Raw genomic sequence first — 19440 nt, forward strand, 5'->3', positions numbered from 1 at the left:
CGAGGCTCCTTGACCTACAGTAATCCATCATGCCCTGCAGATGCCCGTTCTCTTTTTCTGGCTCCTGATGACAGGATCCTGGGGCATAGCTCTGCCTTTTTAGGGCTTTTTCCATTTAAACCTTTTCACCATAGCCATTTCAAAAGTGGCTGACTACATGTCCTTTAGGACTGAGAGTATTTGCTGATATTCTTCTGGTGAGAAATACACTTTTTTTCACAAAATGCCGCAGAAGCATGCCCAAAAAAAAAAAAAAAGAAAAATGGATTACAATTTCAGAGAGGGGCGGGTGGAAGTCTCTGGGTGGAATAGTCCCTTGAGGGCGTTCCATAAAGGCTTTAATTACTGGAATTTTGAAGAGTGAAGAATGTTCCTGATTCTGCATATATACAACAAAAAGGCTAGGTATATGCTAGCCACAATTTTTGGTGGTGGAGCAGATAAACTATCTTGCACAGCTGGTTTGAGAGTAGCCACCTATTTAGAGCTGCAATAGTGGACACATCTTTTTCACATGGTGGTATAGCAAGCCCTAATAATAGGCCTGTAGGGCTCTTATAGTGCTTCAATATGTTTTTGTGGTAAACACATTAGGGCCCATATTTATACTTTTTTAGTGCCACTTTTGCTTCATTTTTTGGCGCAAAAGTGGTGCAAACTTACAAAATACAATTATATTTTGTAAGTCTGCGCCACTTGTGTCAAAAAAAATATGCAAATGTGGTGCTAAAAAGGTATAAATATGGGCCTAAAATCTCAGGTGCTAGTTTGGTAGACAGTATTGCCAGGGGCCTGTATGTCTGATCCTGCCTTGATTTGGAGTGAGAAGGTCCTGCCTTGTTTTCCTGGAGGGGTAACATCTTGACGAAAGTGTTGAGAACCATGGTTTGGCCAACGGAGCCACCAGAATGAGGAGGAGAGAGGTTTGCCAGAGCTTCCTTACCACATTTGGAAGGGGAGGGGTGGGAAGAAGAAAAAAAAAAAAAAACAAAAAAAAAAAACAAAAAAAAAGGTAGACATACATCCATGACCAGTTAATCTGTAGAGCATGGTCCACGGACTGAATGTGGGAAACTGGAGGCAAAGTTTTGGTGTTTTGAGTTTTCATGAGTGGAAAACCCCAGCATTGGAAGTACTGTGGCAGAGCTTGGTGGTGGAGCTCCCACTCATGAACGTGTTGATACATCCTTCTGAGCAGGTCTGTAATCCTGGCAAGTACATCACAAGGAGGTGTATTTGATGGCAACTGCCCAGTGCCAAATGTTTTATGTCCGTGCTGAAAAGTGTGGTGAATGAGTAGCACCCTGTTTCTGTAGATAGTAAATGGCAGTTGTGTTGCCAAGTTTTCACTGGCACTACTTTACCCCTAACACCCTGAAATTAATCTTTGAGCTAGCTGAACGACAAGGAGTTACAAATAGTTGATGTGGAATCTCTGTTGTTGAGGTCCCTACAGTCCCTGAACTATCATGTTGAGGAGCTGCGTCACCAGCCAGAGAGGGATGTGTCCCTGGTGATCATTTCTTGCAGGATGGTTTCCATGAAGTGTGCTTTGCAACATGTTGCGTTTTCATCACTGCAGTTTAATGGGTACTGGCCCTTATGAACAGTAGATCTTCCCAGTAACCATGTGGCCACTGAGCAGACTTCTCCAACGAGTGCATGAGTAACCTGGCATGGGGGGCTCTGGAGATGCCTGATTCCAAGTGAGAAGGTCCATAAGCATTTTTTCAGGAGATGCGCATGTGGTACAACAGACACTTGAGGAGGGTCGACAACCAGGGTTGTCTGGCATGAGAGCCATCAGGATGAGTGTAAGGAAGGATTGCCAGGTCAAGGATAGTCACAGGGATGACTATTTTTGGGACACAGATACCGGTCAAGACCAGCAGTCTTAAGAGTCTTCAGAGTACTTTGCTCCTTAACCGCAGTACCTTCAAGAAGTGGTCAAGTGGCTTGAGATGCAGGACACTGAGAAGATGCAGCAAGCATTCCAGGAGTCACCATGGTATCCTCAGGACTAGATCACCTATGTTGCAGCAAGCGAGTCCCGAGCAGCTCCACTCCCCACCCACTCAAATGCAAACAAGCCTTGGCAAAGTCAAGGAATTGGACCCTCAAATGTTTTCAAGGAAAACTTAACTATGTGTCAGTGTGGTTAGTAAGAAGTACTTGGGGCGACCAATTCTGACAGGGAGCTAGTTAAAAGGGACCATCAGGCCCCTTCAGAGTCACCTTCACAGAAACAGTAGTTTCAGCTATTTTATTCAAGTTGCAATGGATTCTCATGGAGTGGTGTCAACGATAGGCAAGATGGATGCTGAAGATCCTCGAATGATGCTGTGAAGGCGATGTGGTCTATGGGCGTTGCCATCCAGGGATTCTTTGTTGCACGAAGACTGAGGGGGGTCCTGGTTGCAGGTTCAACGTTCCATAATGAAAATGTCACTTACCCAGTGTACATCTGTTCGTGGCATCAGTCGCAGTAGATTCGCATGTTCTGCAATAGCTCGCCATCTGGTGTTGGGCCGGAGTGTTACAAGTTGTTTTTCTTCGAAGAAGTCTTTCGAGTCACGGGACCGAGTGACTCCTCCTTTTGTCTCCATTGCGCATGGGCGTCGACTCCATCTTCGATTGTTTTTCCCCGCAGAGGGTGAGGTAGGAGTTGAATTGTAGTAATAGTGCCCATGCAATGGAGTGACTAAGTATGCACCTATTTAAGGTTGAGATGATACATATATAAATAATTGAAGGTAACTTCCAAACTGCTACAGGCTCCCGGGGAGGCGGGTGGGCACATGCGAATCTACTGCGACTGATGCCACGAACAGATGTACACTGGGTAAGTGACATTTTCAGTTCGATGGCATCTGTCGCTGTAGATATGCATGTTCTGCATAGACTAGTAAGCAGTTATTTCCCCAAAAGCGGTGGATCAGCCTGTAGGAGTGGAAGTAGTCTGAAATAATGTCCTTAATACGGCTTGACCTACTGTGGCTTGTTGTGCGGTTAACACGTCTACACAGTAGTGCTTGGTGAATGTGTGAGGCGTAGACCATGTGGCTGCCTTACATATTTCTTGCATTGGGATGTTTCCTAGAAAGGCCATGGTAGCACCTTTCTTTCTGGTTGAGTGTGCCCTTGGTGTAATGGGCAGCTGTCGTTTAGCTTTAAGGTAGCAGATTTGGATGCATTTAACTATCCATCTGGCTATACCTTGTTTTGAAATTGGGTTTCCTGCGTGAGGTTTTTGAAAGGCAATAAAGAGTTGTTTAGTCTTTCTGATGTTTTTTGTTCTGTCAATGTAATACATCAATGCTCTTTTGACATCTAATGTATGTAGTGCCCTTTCAGCTACGGTATCTGGCTGTGGAAAGAACACTGGAAGTTCCACTGTTTGATTTAGATGGAACGGTGAAATAACCTTTGGCAAAAATTTAGGATTGGTCCTTAGGACGACTTTATTTTTGTGTAGTTGTATAAAAGGTTCCTGTATTGTAAACGCCTGAATCTCGCTTACTCTTCTTAGGGAAGTAATGGCGATGAGAAATGCCACCTTCCAGGTTAGGAACTGTATTTCGCAGGAGTGCATGGGTTCAAAAGGTGGACCCATAAGTCTAGTTAGGACAACATTTAGGTTCCATGAAGGAACAGGTAGTGTTCTTGGTGGTATAATTCTCCTAAGGCCCTCCATGAATGCTTTAATGACTGGTATCTTATATAGGGAAGTTGAATAGGTAGTCTGCAGGTATGCAGATATTGCTGCAAGGTGAATCTTGATGGAAGAGAAAGCTAGGTTAGATTTTTGTAAGTGAAGCAAGTAACCCACTACATGTTCTGGAGTTGTGTGTAATGGTTGTATTTGATTAATATGGCAGTAGCAAACAAACTTCTTCCATTTACTTGCATAGCAGTGCCTGGTGGATGGCCTTCTGGCTTGTTTTATGACTTCCATACATTCTTGGGTAAGTTGTAAGTGCCCGAATTCTAGGATTTCAGGAGCCAGATTGCTAGATTCAGCGATGCTGGATCTGGGTGTCTGATCTTTTGGTTGTGCTGTGTCAACAGATCTGGCCTGTTGGGCAATTTGATGCAGGGTACCACTGATAGGTCTAGCAGCGTTGTGTACCAGGGTTGCCTTGCCCAAGTTGGTGCTATCAATATGAGTTTGAGTTTGCTTTGACTGAGTTTGTTTACCAGGTAAGGAAGGAGAGGGAGAGGAGGAAAAGCGTAAGCAAATATCCCTGACCAGTTCATCCATAGGGCATTGCCTTGGGATTGTTTGTGTGGGTATCTGGATGCGAAGTTTTGGCATTTTGCGTTCTCCCTTGTCGCAAACAAGTCTATCTGAGGTGTTCCCCAGAGTTTGAAATAAGTGTTCAGAATTTGGGGGTGAATTTCCCATTCGTGGACCTGTTGGTGATCTCGAGAGAGATTGTCTGCGAGTTGATTTTGGATCCCTGGTATAAACTGTGCAATTAGGCGAATTTGGTTGTGAATTGCCCAATGCCAAATTTTCTGTGCTAGCAGGCTTAACTGCGTGGAGTGCGTCCCTCCCTGCTTGTTTAGATAATACATTGTTGTCATGTTGTCTGTTTTGACGAGAATGTATTTGTGATCTATTATTGGTTGGAAAGCTTTTAGTGCTTGAAAAACTGCTAGAAGTTCTAGGTGATTGATATGCAGTTTTGTTTGATGTACGTTCCATTGTCCTTGTATGCTGTGTTGATCGAGGTGTGCTCCCCACCCTGTCATGGAAGCATCTGTTATTACGTATTGTGGCACTGGGTCTTGGAAAGGCCGCCCCTTGTTTAAATTTATGTTGTTCCACCACAGAAGCGAGAGGGAAGTTTGGCGGTCTATTAACACCAGATCTAGAAGGTGACCCTGTGCTTGAGACCACTGTGATGCTAGGCATTGTTGTAAGGGCCTCATGTGCAGTCTTGCGTTTGGGACAATGGCTATGCATGATGACATCATGCCTAGGAGTTGCAATACCATCTTTGCCTGTATCTTTTGTGTTGGATACATGCGTTGTATGATGGTGTTGAAATTTAGAATTCTTTGTGGACTTGGAGTGGCTACTCCCTTTGATGTGTCTATTATGGCTCCTAGGTATTGTTGTACCTTGCGCGGCAGAATGTTGGATTTTGTAAAGTTGACGGTGAACCCGAGTTTGAAGAGGGTTTGTATGATGTGATTTGTGTGATTTGAGCACTGTATGAACGAATGGGCCTTGATTAGCCAGTCGTCCAAATATGGGAACACATGTATTTGCTGCCTTCTTATGTGTGCAGCGACTACCGCTAGACATTTGGTAAAGACTCTTGGTGCTGTTGTTAATCCGAAAGGCAGTACCTTGAATTGGTAATGTATTCCTTTGAATACAAACCTTAGGTATTTCCTGTGCGATGGGTGTATTGGTATATGGAAATAAGCATCCTTGAGGTCTAAAGTTGCCATGTAGTCGTGTAGTTTTAGCAATGGCAACACTTCTTGTAGTGTGACCATGTGGAAGTGGTCTGATTTGATGAAAGTGTTCACTACTCTGAGGTCTAGGATTGGTCTCAGCGTTTTGTCCTTCTTTGGTATCAGAAAGTACAGTGAGTAAACTCCTGTGTTTGTGTGTTTGGCACTAATTCGATTGCATTCTTTTGCAATAGTGCCTGCACTTCTATCTCCAGGAGATTGGAATGGTGTGTTGTTAAATTTTGTGCTTTTGGTGGTATGTTTGGAGGGAATTGTAGAAATTCTATGCAATAACCATGTTGGATAATTGCTAGAACCCAAGTGTCTGTAGTGATTTCCTCCCATGCTTTGTAATAATGACCTATTCTTCCCCCCACTGGTGTTGTGTGGAGGGGGTGAGTGACCTGTGAGTCATTGTTTAGTAGTAGGGGTTTTGGGGCTTTGAAATCTCCCTTTATTTCTAGGGAATTGGCCTCCTCTATATTGTCCCCGAAAACCTCCTCTATACTGTCCCTGGTAAGTGGACGGTGTTGCTTGTGAGGTGCTGGCTTGTGTGCTTTGACCCCGAAACCCCCCTCGAAAGGGCGTTTTACGGAATGTGCTGTAATTCCCTCTGCTCTGCGGGGAGTAGAGTGCGCCCATGGCTTTGGCAGTGTCCGTATCTTTTTTGAGTTTCTCAATCGCTGTGTCCACTTCTGGACCGAACAGTTCTTTTTCATTAAAAGGCATATTGAGAACTGCTTGTTGAATCTCTGGTTTAAATCCAGACGTTCGGAGCCATGCATGCCTTCTGATAGTTACAGATGTATTAATTGTCCGTGCAGCTGTATCTGCAGCGTCCATGGAGGAACGTATCTGGTTGTTGGAGATGGTCTGTCCCTCCTCAACCACTTGTTTTGCCCTATTTTGGAAGTCCTTGGGCAGATGTTCAATGAGATGTTGCATCTCGTCCCAGTGGGCTCTGTCATAGCGCGCAAGTAGTGCCTGGGAGTTCGCGATGCGCCACTGGTTTGCAGCTTGTGCTGCGACTCTTTTACCAGCTGCATCGAACTTGCGGCTTTCTTTATCTGGGGGTGGTGCATCTCCAGATGTGTGAGAGTTGGCCCTTTTCCTAGCTGCTCCTACAACAACAGAGTCTGGTGGCAGCTGTGTAGTGATGAAAACCGGGTCCGTAGGAGGCGGCTTGTACTTTTTTTCCACCCTTGGTGTGATTGCCCTACTTTTGACCGGCTCCTTAAATATGTCTTTTGCGTGCCGGAGCATACCAGGGAGCATAGGCAGGCTTTGGTATGAGCTGTGGGTGGAGGAGAGTGTGTTGAACAAGAAATCATCCTCGACCTGTTCTGAGTGGAGGCTTACGTTGTGAAATTGTGCTGCTCTAGCCACCACCTGAGAGTACGCGGTGCTGTCTTCTGGTGGAGATGGCTTTGTAGGGTATGCCTCCGGGCTGTTATCTGACACTGGGGCGTCGTATAGGTCCCATGCGTCCTGATCTTGGTCACCCTGGCTCATGGTGGTGTGAGCTGGGGAGTGTGATGGAGTTTGTGCTGGTGAAACGTTAATCACGGGCGGAGGAGAGGGTGGTGGTGTAACTCTTTTCACCACTTTTGGTTGTGGTGCTTGTTCCGTCTGGAACTCCAACCTTCTCTTTCTCCTAATGGGGGGGAAGGGTGCTTATTTTTCCCGTCCCCTGCTGAATGAAGATACGCTTTTGCGTATGGTCCACATCAGTTGCTTGTAGCTCTTCCTCAAACCTATGCTTTTGCATTTGGGAGGTTAGCGAGTGCTCTTCTGTATAAGAGCCTGAAGCTGGGTCGCTTGCAGTTTGTTTCGGCATCGAAACTTTGTCTGCGTGTTTTTTCGGCTCCGAGGTGACTTTTTTCTTTTTCGGGGCCGAAACCTCTCGGCGTCGATCTGTTTCGGTGCCGCTGTCTCGGCGTCGAGCCGTGTCCACACCGGCATCTCGGTGTCGAGGCTTGTCTCCAGCACTTTCTCGGTCCCGAGAAGGCTGCGTGCCGGTGTCTCGACCGGAGTCGGACGATCTCGGCACTGTTTGGGCCTTTTTCGGTGCCGACGGTCGGTCACCGAATTTATGGGTCGAGCCATGGCCTGGTGGCAGTGGCGTCCCCTGGGCCTTGTAAATGTTTCTTTGTGTGGTTTTCGACGTCTTACTCACGGTTTGTGTGTCGTCGAATCCTTCGGAGTCTGAGTCTTGGATCGAGAAGGTACCTTCTTCTTCCTGTTCCTCGAACTCCCGTTGGGCTGTCGGTGCGGACGCCATTTGAAGTCTTCTGGCTCGACGGTCTCGGAGTGTTTTTCGGGACCGGAACGCAGGTGTCTTCGCTGTGCTCAGGTGACAGGCACAGGTTGCAGACCAAGTGTTGGTCTGTGTAGGGGTATTTATTGTGGCATTTGGGGCAGAAACGGAACGGGGTCCGTTCCATCGGCGTTCTTCAGCACGCGGTCGGGCCGACCAGGCCCCGACGGAGGATCGAAAAAACTACCCCGAAGGGCACCGGAGCTCTTCGATCTTCGATGCGGTGTGGAATCTAAGTACGCCGATCCCGAACGCAACAATACCGACGAAAATCTTCCGAAATTAGCTAATTTTCCGTTCCGAAACTCGGAGCGACAGGAACACGTCCGAACCCGATGGCGGAAAAAAAACAATCGAAGATGGAGTCGACGCCCATGCGCAATGGAGACAAAAGGAGGAGTCACTCGGTCCCGTGACTCGAAAGACTTCTTCGAAGAAAAACAACTTGTAACACTCCGGCCCAACACCAGATGGCGAGCTATTGCAGAACATGCGTATCTACAGCGACAGATGCCATCGAACAGTCCGTTACAGTCAGGCCGAAGTCCAGTCTCCTGTTGTCACAGTCAAAGGCCAATCCTTCCTGAGTCGATAACTCTCCTCCTTCCCAGGATCTCTTCAACAGCTCAGTAACCTCAAGTGCAACTCTGCTCAGGTATTGATCCTCGGTGCCCCCTTCAGCTGCTGATAGGCTAATAGACTAGTTCTAGCCAGCCTGCCGCCAACAGACTGGTTTCTGACCCCAAGGGTGACAGCCTTTGCACTCTGGAGGTAAGGAACAAAGCCTGCTCTGGCAGGGATGTTACACATCCCTCCCAACAGGATGATTTGCAAATCTGCATTCCAAGGCAGGAAGTGTCAAAGGAGTCCACCACCTTTGGTCTGCAGATCTGTCTCTCCTCAGATGGCGATGCCAACCCCCCTGCCCCAGGGTCCATTAGGTGCCTGAATAGGTGGGAAAGTTAGCTATGCAGTAGGCATGTTGCACTTGCAGGCTGGACACACCTCTAGGGTGACCAGCCTGATGTGAACACAGCCTTAGAAGTTCCAACATCTTGTGTGTGGTGGAATTTGGAATTCTGGGACAGGGTGATGCTCACATCCTAAAGGAAGTGGTCATCTTGGAGGCAAAGTGACCCCAGGGGCAAGCAGCCCCTTGGCTACTACCCTGCACTCCACTTAACACCACTAAATTGAACATTTATGGGACCCTCTGATACCAGAAAAACAGATCTTTTCTGGACACAAAAGGAGTGGACAAGAAGCCTGCTGACCAGAGAACAGAGGACCATGACGGACTTGGCGTCAACCCTGCGAGCCCGCTGCACCTGGCCCTTGCGTAGCAACTGACCTGTCCTGTCGCTGCAGCCTCCAAGAAACCGGGAGAGCTGTCAGTACTTCACAAATCACCAAGAACTCCCTTGGAGCAGAAGAGCTGCTTCAATGCATCTATGCCCTCCAGTACCCTGAGGCCTGAGCCCACTTGTTGTTTCATCCGGACAGGTCCCCCATTTCACACCAGTAAGCCCTTTCTGTGAGCCCCCTCCACACAACCGCCCCCAGAGACAGGAACCAAATGGTCCAGGATGCCTCTGCATTCGGCCACCCTAGACAGAGTACAAGAGGACGACTAGTGTCCCTACGTCCCAGAGCATCACAAGAACTGAACCCCCTTGGTGGTTCACCTGGGCTGGACTCCGACCATCCCTACAGCATCTCTGTGACCAGACTTGTCCCCATAGACTAAAAAGGGGCATCCTACGCAGAACTGCACCTGGCCGCCCCCATGCCACCTGAGGGGACCTGTTGGTGTGGCCTAGGACCCTGCCCTGTACTCACCTTAAGTCCAAAAGATTGGTCTTGTAAATTGCTATTAAGTATCTGTTTGCCGGGTAGGTTCTCTCTCCCACAGAGAAACATTGCAGCTACAGAATAATGCACTAACTGTTGACTTTTGAATAGTCAAAAAAATTACTATATCGAAAAGTACTCACTTGATTCTGGTGATCTTGGTATGTAAATTTATAGAATAGTACTTTTTTTTTTTTAAAGAAATTGGTGTTCGATTTCTCTACTGCGTGTCTCACTTACTGCCTGTGTGTGTGACTTACATGCTTAGCACTACCCTCCGATATGCCTTTTTGCCTACACTACCATAAAAGAGCATTTAGGGTGTCATTTGTGCCTCTTTGGTTCCTCTGGGGTTTGTCTGAAGTCTTTGCACAGTGTACCAGTCTTTGGTCCACCGTTATAAAGAGACGGTTTCCTCCAATAATACAACCCGTTTCCTCACAATTGGTGCAGAGCACAGCAGTGTAGATTAGACAGGCGTGAGCCAAGATTGCTGCAGTGTAGAATAGGCAGGCACGGGCCACAGAGTAGATTAGAGTGGTAGAGTGGATTGGCATAACTTGCTGTAGCCTTGAGTGGAGTGATGCAGTGTAGAGGCGTACAGTGTAGTCGCATACAGTGCAGTGGTGTGGAGTGCAGCAGAGTGGCAAAGAGTCCAGTGGTACAGAGAAGAGTGGTGCAGACTTAAGTGGTGGAAAGTAGGGTTGCAGAGTAGAGTGCCATACAGTGCACTGGTTTTGAGTAAAGTGGTGTGGCGTGCACTGGACTAGAGTGTAGTATCAGAGTGCATTGGCAGAGGGTTAGTGGTGCACAGTAGACTGTGGTAAAGTGCAGTGGTGTATATCAGAATGCTTTATAGAGCAGTGGTGTAGAGTGCAGTGGTGCAGAGTAGAATAGAGAGGTACAGAGAACAACCGCATAGAGTGCAGGGGCGTATAGTGTTTGCAGAGTAGAATATAGTGGTGCACAGTGTTATGGTGGAGAGCAGATTGTGTAAAATGGACTGGTTTTGAGTAAAGTGGTGTAGAGTGCATTGGAGTAGAGTGGAGTGGCGCAGAGTAGATTGTTCCAGAGTGGAAAGGTGCACAATGGTACACTGGCATATGGTGCAGAGTAGATTAGAGGGGCAGAGTGGACTGTGAGTGCAGTGCTGTGGAGTGGTGAAAGGCGCAGTGCTGCATAGTACAGTGGAGCGGGGCAGAGTGCAATGGCATAAAGCGGAGTGGTGAGGAATACAGTGCATTGAGGCAGCGTTGAATGGAGCAGGATAAACTCAAGTATGCATGGTCTGACAGCGCACTGCCATTACAGAGAACACATTTTTAACTGAAATAACCATTAAATTTGCAGACATTCAGTTTAACTCATAAAAGTATTCAACATACAAATTATGTGTGCAAATATCACCTAATGTATTGAATTCTTTTGAGCATAATAAAATGTGCTTCCACTACTTCAGAATTACCTCTGTCTTTGAATGCAAATGTGATGAGAACAAGATTTTAAGGCCAGTTCAAAGAAAACGAGCACTGGTGCAAGAAAAACGAAAATAGCGTTTGAGCAAAGGAAGGGACGAACGCAAGCTGAGCAGCCTCAAACATAAAAGGGCCGGCAAACAGAAAGCAAGCAAGTATGGGTTACAAATCACAAAGGCAATGGTAAGCAACAGGTGAAATACATTCGTAGGGAAGCTTTCTGAATGTCCCCAGGACGTCATTAGCAAATCAGACGGCCATGCCGTCCGGTAGGCTGTGACCTAAAAAGGAAGGAATTGGCCTCGCAAAAGGGTTTACTTTGCCAGGCTGAGTTAGAGATTTTAAAGCTGCCCTACAAGACTACAGTGGGAGGCCTCTCTCTCATCCCATTGCATCCTGACGTATTGGGATAACAGGTCAACTGAGTTGGCAATTCTCCATTGTGTAACTGATTGTACTGCTACCCTTAGATCCGCTGTGTAAAGCTTTTCACTCTTATCATAGGAAGGGAAGCTTCTCCTTTAGCCTGGGGATTTATGCACTGTGTGGACTACTAGTGAGAGCCCGGAGGTACACGGCCCCTATGGGGAAGGGTGGGGGTTGGAGAGAAACTCTGGAGTATGTGTTATGGAAATAACCCTTGCCTTCAATATCTTTAAAGGGCTCAAAAGCAGTCTTGATCATTGTCTTAAGAACAGGGATGAACAGAAAGATGTTTTGGGTCTTGGATAATAAATTGAGAGTTGATCAGGCTAGTCTAGCATGGAGCAAGCAATCGGATGATCATTTTTAGTATGATGCTAGGAATTTTATCCGAAAATTTGTCAAAATTATCTAGTATTTACTCTAGTCGTAATGAATCCATTTTGCTGAATATGCTCTGAAGCCACTCCATCCCAAATTGAGGAGCAGAGTATAGCCAATTTCAACCAACTGGGAGAAGGGGTTTCATCTTTCAGATCTAGTTATCTTCGATTTCAGAAATTCCTGCAGTCCCGTCTTTTGCATTTGACATCTAAGTTATAATGAGATTTAGTAGGTTTCACAATGTCTAAAGATACTTGGGAAAGACTGACTTAGTCCAAATGAGATCTGAAGCAAGAGGCCATTGCCTTAAAGATGCAAGTTTTTATTTAGATTTGCAAAGTGGCTTAGGTTCAAGGTTAATGGACCCCAACACCATATACGCTCTACTTTTGTGAGCTTCTTACCTTTTTACACACATTTGAGCCCATTTCATTTTTTTCTTAAAGATCAGAGTTCACCCATAATCTGCATTGTGGTTTAATAATAAAACCTGGAAGAAATGTATGAGGTGGGAATGTACGAGGTGGAAATGTACAAGGAGAGGGTCTGACCAATTCACAGGTGTTGCGCTTCTGTCCACAAAGCATCTCCTTTCATAATAAAGGAAAGTCTAGGACAAGGTGCATCATATGCAGGTTACTGTTACTTAGAAAGGTGCCAAATTGAGATGAAAGGCAGTATGGTCACCCCAGTGCACTTAAAACTAACAATGCTATTAGGTGACAATATGACTTTTCAGTTCATCAACTACTGAGCTATGAATACACTGGTTCACCAGGTAAATCGACTAGTGGTTTGGGGTGGGGTAGAAATATACAACTGACTGAGAGGATTCATGGAGCTATGTCTCAGGTGCCGAACACCCACCCAACTGCACATCGACCAATAAACATCAACCCCACCATTAAAAGGATGGAAATCAAGAAAACTGTAGCACCAATAAGGCATTCCTTTATTCCATTCTTTACAGACACCCAAATTTGATGCACTTCTAAACCTCTGCAAAGGTGTCTTTGAAAGAAACACGGGAGAGGGCTGCCTTTTTGCTGTTGCCTTTTGCTAACAAATGACAGTAATGAAATTCTTTGCCTGAAAAATAACCCACAATACCTAGCATCCATTTATGCCAATGAGATCCAATCCAAAATCTCAGCAAGGTGATGAACAAAAGCCCTAAAGTGCTTATTTTACCTGTTTAACCAGCTTGCTGTCCTCTCGGCTATACATTCGCAGAAGGGATCCCCAGTTTTTGACATGTGGGTGAAGCAGCTGCAGGATTTTCTGGGAGGCCAACTGTTTCCCCACACGTTTGTTTTTGCCTACATGAAAAAAAGCAGCAAACGTTTAACACTGATAACGAAAGCTAAATGAAGTCCTCACTAATGACACGAGAAATACCAGCCACACTACTTACACCAGCCTCGCACAGTGTGCTTGCCACAAGTCATGACATATTCACTCTTCTGGTTTTTGCCAGGTATCACTTCAAACTTGGTGGATGTATCAGCCATTCCTTGATTTCTAGAGACAAAAGTATCTGTTTTACATATCCTGGTTTACAGATTAGCTTTTCCAAGGTAGTTATGTTTACTTTCGAGTCATAAATGGCATAACACAGATTTAATCACCTGCAAAGCATTTGAGGCTGTTTAACCTGTAACAGTGAACAGATAACATTTAATAATGAGCTTTCAACAATATTATAAATGGGATCTTCATTTCAGACAAAAGGCTGCCATCACCTTGAATGATTAGTGTTTGATCTGGACTTTGAATTAGAAGGGGAGGCCTTGTAAAGATGGAGAGATTTGTGCATCACACACACACCACCATTAAGTTAATGGGGTATCGAATTATGTGGAAAACAACTCCAAATGTAAGTCATTGCATCACAAGGTCATTAAGTCATTCCTTGGGGAAAGTTTAAAAAGAAATAGAGGGAAAAAAAAAAAAAAAAAAAAAAAAGAAACACCACACCTCGCATCAGGAGTTTTTTTTTTTTTTTTTTTTTTTAACTGACCACCCATGGACACTCACCTTTTAAGGCACTCATGGAGAATCTGATACGGAGACAACAGTCCAGCTTTGTTGGTCAGCTCATATACACGAGAGTCCTCAATGCTGATATGGTTAAAATACTAAAGAAGAAAAACATCTGTTAAGACACTGTCTACAGAATACACAAAACCTTTAAATGGGGAGGAAAACAGCAATGAAGAAGAAAGAATTTAGTGGGAAATGAATGCCAAGCGTACATAAATGACTGGTAGCGGGGCAGAAGTTTACATGTTGAGATCTTTTCATCTCTGGTATAAAAAAAATAAAATAAATAAACAGACATTTCATGAGGTATATGGATCATTTCACTAGCAAATGCACGTTTTAACATACCCAAATATTGTGCTGTGTTTATTTAGAAATCAGCTCTATTAAATGTTAATTCAGCTTAGAAGGGTCTTTTATCCCTTAAAACTGATTTCAGGGCCCCGCAATGAAATCACTACGAAAACATTACTAGGCAGCACACGTATGAACTGTCACAGCAGTTGTGATGCCTCAGTGATGTTTCGGGGTAAATCTGCCTGTTGGTTCACAGGATCTGGCAGAATCCCCCTCCTACTTTGGGGTTTGTGGGGAGAAATAGTGGTGGATACGGGGCGTTGATTAGTTTGACAACGTCCAATATTTAGAGAGAATTGGAGCGAACCAAGGCCTAAATATAGTTAAGATCCTCAGCCACCTGCCAGACTCATAGCATTAAACCATTTCATGAATTTCAATTGATTAAAAAAAAAAAAAAAAAAGAAATCAGAGTTGACATAAATCAGAAACCATAATAGATTCAGAAATAAGAACCCAATTATAGAAATGTTGGAGTTTGCTCAGTCACAGATTTAGAAACGCCCAGTACCAAGCTTGCTTTAGATTCATGTATGTACTCTATACTGCTAGCAAACCAGTCTTTAGAGGGCAAGGATGCCAATCTGTAGGGAAGTTCTTATCTAGTGTAACACGTTCAAGATAATGTTTGCAAATATGTGGAATAGGTTTGGTTTCCTCAGCTAGGGGATACAATGCACAAGCCTTACTAATCCACGGATTAGAGATGACCAAGTATGAAAGGGAATTTCAGGAAAATTTGATGACTCATTGGTTGATCATTTTATTTTACTTTAAATTTTCCAGAGTGCTCACTAATGGTACAACACAACAAAAAATAGGTTTTAAAGTGTGATGAACAGTGCATACGATACAAAGACAAAACAATGATCTAATTTTTTTTGCTTAAAGTCCAGTTCACATTTGAAATTGACACTCGAGGGAAATTACAAAAACGAAATGTGCATTGTTATATCAGGAAGCCCAAAATACAGCCCCCCCTTCCACCCCCCCACACACCCCAACCAAAAGAAAGAGAAACACAAACCCCAAGCTCGTTATTGTCTCTGGGTTGATCATCAGCGGTCTGTTTGATGAAGTCTGGGATAAGGATTTCCAGCGTTGCTCGTGCTTTAAAAAAAAAAAAAAATTGCAAAGAAATGTAAGTTCACATTGGCCAAAAAAAAAAAAAAAGTGTCTTTTCTCAAGTTAAGAGGCTCTACTGCAGTTACAGAGCCTTGATCAAACAAATTAATTTGACATGAATCTAAGAAAACTCAACAATGCATTATATAGTAAAGAATCTTACACTGACAATATGCCTGCCAAGAAGCTGTAAACTAGAAACTAAATGGAATCAAGGTCTTCAAAATGCAACTAATCACATGTTCAGAAAAGCTTCCCTGTCAAATGATCAATTGAAATTTAAGAAATACAATGTAAAACTGTTACCTTCACAGCAAATGATGTAAAAACGATCTTTGAAGACTGGCGAAGAAAGTTAAATTAAGAATATACCCAACTTAACATACACTGCTAGAAGACAAATATTTTAATCAAGCGATGGGCACTGGCTCTTTGAAGAACTGAGAAGTGTGGAAAGGTCAGGCTTACAGGACAAACCTACATAATTTTGCTTTTCAAATGCCACTGAAGTTTATTAAAAAAAAAAAAAAATGCGGTTGTAAAGAAATGGCTCCCTGTTGCAGTTACCCCCCACTTTTTGCCTGATACTGATGCTGACTTGACTGAGAAGTGTGCTGGGACCCTGCTAACCAGGCCCCAGCACCAGTGTTCCTTCACCTAAAATGTACCATTGTATCCACAATTGGCACACCCTGGCATTCAGATAAGTCCCTTGTAACTGGTACTTCTAGTACCAAGGGCCCTGATGCCAGGGAAGGTCTCTAAGGGCTGCAGCATGTCTTATGCCACCCTGGAGACCTCTCACTCAGCACAGACACACTGCTTGCCAGCTTGTGTGTGCTAGTGAGGACAAAATGAGTAAGTCGACATGGCACTCCCCTCAGGGTGCCATGCCAGCCTCTCACTGCCTATGCAGTATAGGTAAGACACCCCTCTAGCAGGCCTTACAGCCCTAAGGCAGGGTGCACTATACCATAGGTGAGGGTACCAGTGCATGAGCATGGTACCCCTACAGTGTCTAAACAAAACCTTAGACATTGTAAGTGCAGGGTAGCCATAAGAGTATATGGTCTGGGAGTCTGTCAAACACGAACTCCACAGCACCATAATGGCTACACTGAAAACTGGGAAGTTTGGTATCAAACTTCTCAGCACAATAAATGCACACTGATGCCAGTGTACATTTTATTGTAAAATACACCACAGAGGGCACCTTAGAGGTGCCCCCTGAAACTTAACCAACTAGCTGTGTAGGCTGACTGGTTCCAGCAGCCTGCCACACTAGAGACATGTTGCTGGCCCCATGGGGAGAGTGCCTTTGTCACTCTGAGGCCAGTAACAAAGCCTGCACTGGGTGGAGATGCTAACACCTCCCCCAGACAGGAGCTGTGACACCTGGCGGTGAGCCTCAAAGGCTCACCCCTTTGTCACAGCCCAGCAGGGCACTCCAGCTTAGTGGAGTTGCCCGCCCCCTCCGGCCACGGCCCCCACTTTTGGCGGCAAGGCTGGAGGGAACAAAGAAAGCAACAAGGAGTCACTGGCCAGTCAGGACAGCCCCTAAGGTGTCCTGAGCTGAGGTGACTCTGACTTTTAGAAATCCTCCATCTTGCAGATGGAGGATTCCCCCAATAGGGTTAGGATTGTGGCCTCCTCCCCTTGGGAGGAGGCACAAAGAGGGTGTACCCACCCTCAGGGCTAGTAGCCATTGGCTACTAACCCCCCAGACCTAAACACGCCCTTAAATTTAGTATTTAAGGGCTACCCTGAACCCTAGAAAATTAGATTCCTGCAACTACAAGAAGAAGGACTGCCTAGCTGAAAAACCCCTGCAGAGGAAGACCAGAAGACGACAACTGCCTTGGCTCCAGAAACTCACCGGCCTGTCTCCTGCCTTCCAAAGATCCTGCTCCAGCGACGCCTTCCAAAGGGACCAGCGACCTCGACATCCTCTGAGGACTGCCCCTGCTTCGAAAAGACAAGAAACTCCCGAGGACAGCGGACCTGCTCCAAAAAAAGCTGCAACTCTGTTTCCAGCAGCTTTAAAGAACCCTGCAAGCTCCCCGCAAGAAGCGTGAGACTTGCAACACTGCACCCGGCGACCCCGACTCGGCTGGTGGCGATCCAACACCTCAGGAGGGACCCCAGGACTACTCTAAGACTGTGAGTACAAAAACCTGTCCCCCCTGAGCCCCCACAGCGCCGCCTGCAGAGGGAATCCCGAGGCTTCCCCTGACCGCGACTCTTTGAATCCAAAGTCCCGACACCTGGGAGAGACCCTGCACCCGCAGCCCCCAGGACCTGAAGGACCGGACTTTCACTGGAGGAGTGACCCCCAGGAGTCCCTCTCCCTTGCCCAAGTGGAGGTTTCCCCGAGGAACCCCCCCCTTGCCTGCCTGCAGCGCTGAAGAGATCCCTAGATCTCCCATAGACTAACATTGCGAACCCGACGCCTGTTTCTACACTGCACCCGGCCGCCCCCGCGCTGCTGAGGGTGAAATTTCTGTGTGGGCTTGTGTCCCCCCCGGTGCCCTACAAAACCCCCCTGGTCTGCCCTCCGAAGACGCGGGTACTTACCTGCAAGCAGACCGGAACCGGGGCACCCCCTTCTCTCCATTCTAGCCTATGTGTTTTGGGCACCACTTTGAACTCTGCACCTGACCGGCCCTGAGCTGCTGGTGTGGTGACTTTGGGGTTGCTCTGAACCCCCAACGGTGGGCTACCTTGGACCAAGAACTGAACCCTGTAAGTGTCTTACTTACCTGGTTAAACTAACAAATACTTACCTCCCCTAGGAACTGTGAAAATTGCACTAAGTGTCCACTTTTAAAACAGCTATTTGTGAATAACTTGAAAAGTATACATGCAATTTTGATGATTTGAAGTTCCTAAAGTACTTACCTGCAATACCTTTCGAATGAGATATTACATGTAGAATTTGAACCTGTGGTTCTTAAAATAAACTAAGAAAATATATTTTTCTATACAAAAACCTATTGGCTGGATTTGTCTCTGAGTGTGTGTACCTCATTTATTGTCTATGTGTATGTACAACAAATGCTTAACACTACTCCTTGGATAAGCCTACTGCTCGACCATACTACCACAAAATAGAGCATTAGTATTATCTCTTTTTGCCACTATCTTACCTCTAAGGGGAACCCTTGGACTCTGTGCATGCTATTCCTTACTTTGAAATAGCACATACAGAGCCAACTTCCTACAGCGGTTATCAATTAAACCAAAACAGTCTTAAAGACAACAAAGTTCAATAGAAGCCGCCCGGAATAAAGCAATCCAGGGTTGAGAAAATTATTCAGAAGAAATCACACGAGTCAGAAACCTCAGAGCAACAACCAGCACAGAGGAAGATCTGGCAGGTGAGGTCAATGGGGGGGAAGGCAAGTAGGTCTCTCTGCAAGGAAGAGAGGGATATCAAGGATACTCGCACATAAAATACACAGTGGGATGTCATCAAAGCACTACTTTATTTTTTTGCACTTGACTGTGCACCGTATGCCTGAAAGGAGACTCCGCAAGTGTGAAATGGAAAGAAGTAAGCCACGTTTTCCAACACAATGTCCAACCAAGTTGTTGCATTGACAGGTTGACGTGGTGGTGAGCTGTTAAACATGTTTTAACTCTACTGCACTTTAATATTTCATACTTCCAATTATTCTGACCACTAAAATTGTTCCATGGCAATACATGGCCTCTGAGTCTTCGTCTTAATAAAATATTGGGATCTCAACTACTGCATAAGATTAATCGGTTTAGGAAGAAAATGCTCTGCTATTTACAGGCCGGCCTTTTGAACAACTAATAACAACCCTTTGCTGGTGTGTAAATTCAAACCTCCAGCAGAGGCCGATAAGGCTGGAAAACTAGGCCCTGATGCCCTAGGCAGAGCAAAGCAACCTCCTTTTTGTGAACTAGTGTGACCTGCAGTGTAAGATGGTGCCAACTGAGTTTTGGCTTCACGTGGTTATGCTTTTTTTA

The 19440-nt window shown here is 45.5% G+C and overlaps 1 protein-coding gene across 2 annotated transcripts in view; it reads right to left on the reverse strand.

Annotated features, from left to right (window-relative positions):
• Positions 1 to 19440, reverse strand: part of DGCR8 (DGCR8 microprocessor complex subunit) — a 108517-nt gene that overhangs the window by 23109 nt on the left and 65968 nt on the right. For both annotated transcript variants that reach the window (XM_069215282.1, XM_069215281.1), the window contains 4 exons: positions 15347 to 15429; positions 13957 to 14057; positions 13334 to 13440; positions 13111 to 13238 (listed from right to left, as the gene is read on the reverse strand). In XM_069215282.1, the coding sequence (XP_069071383.1) occupies positions 13111 to 13238; positions 13334 to 13440; positions 13957 to 14057; positions 15347 to 15429 (419 nt within the window). The remainder of the gene's footprint in view (positions 1 to 13110; positions 13239 to 13333; positions 13441 to 13956; positions 14058 to 15346; positions 15430 to 19440) is intronic.

This window comes from Pleurodeles waltl, chromosome 11 (assembly GCF_031143425.1).
Source record: "Pleurodeles waltl isolate 20211129_DDA chromosome 11, aPleWal1.hap1.20221129, whole genome shotgun sequence".
Lineage (NCBI taxonomy): Eukaryota > Metazoa > Chordata > Amphibia > Caudata > Salamandridae > Pleurodeles > Pleurodeles waltl.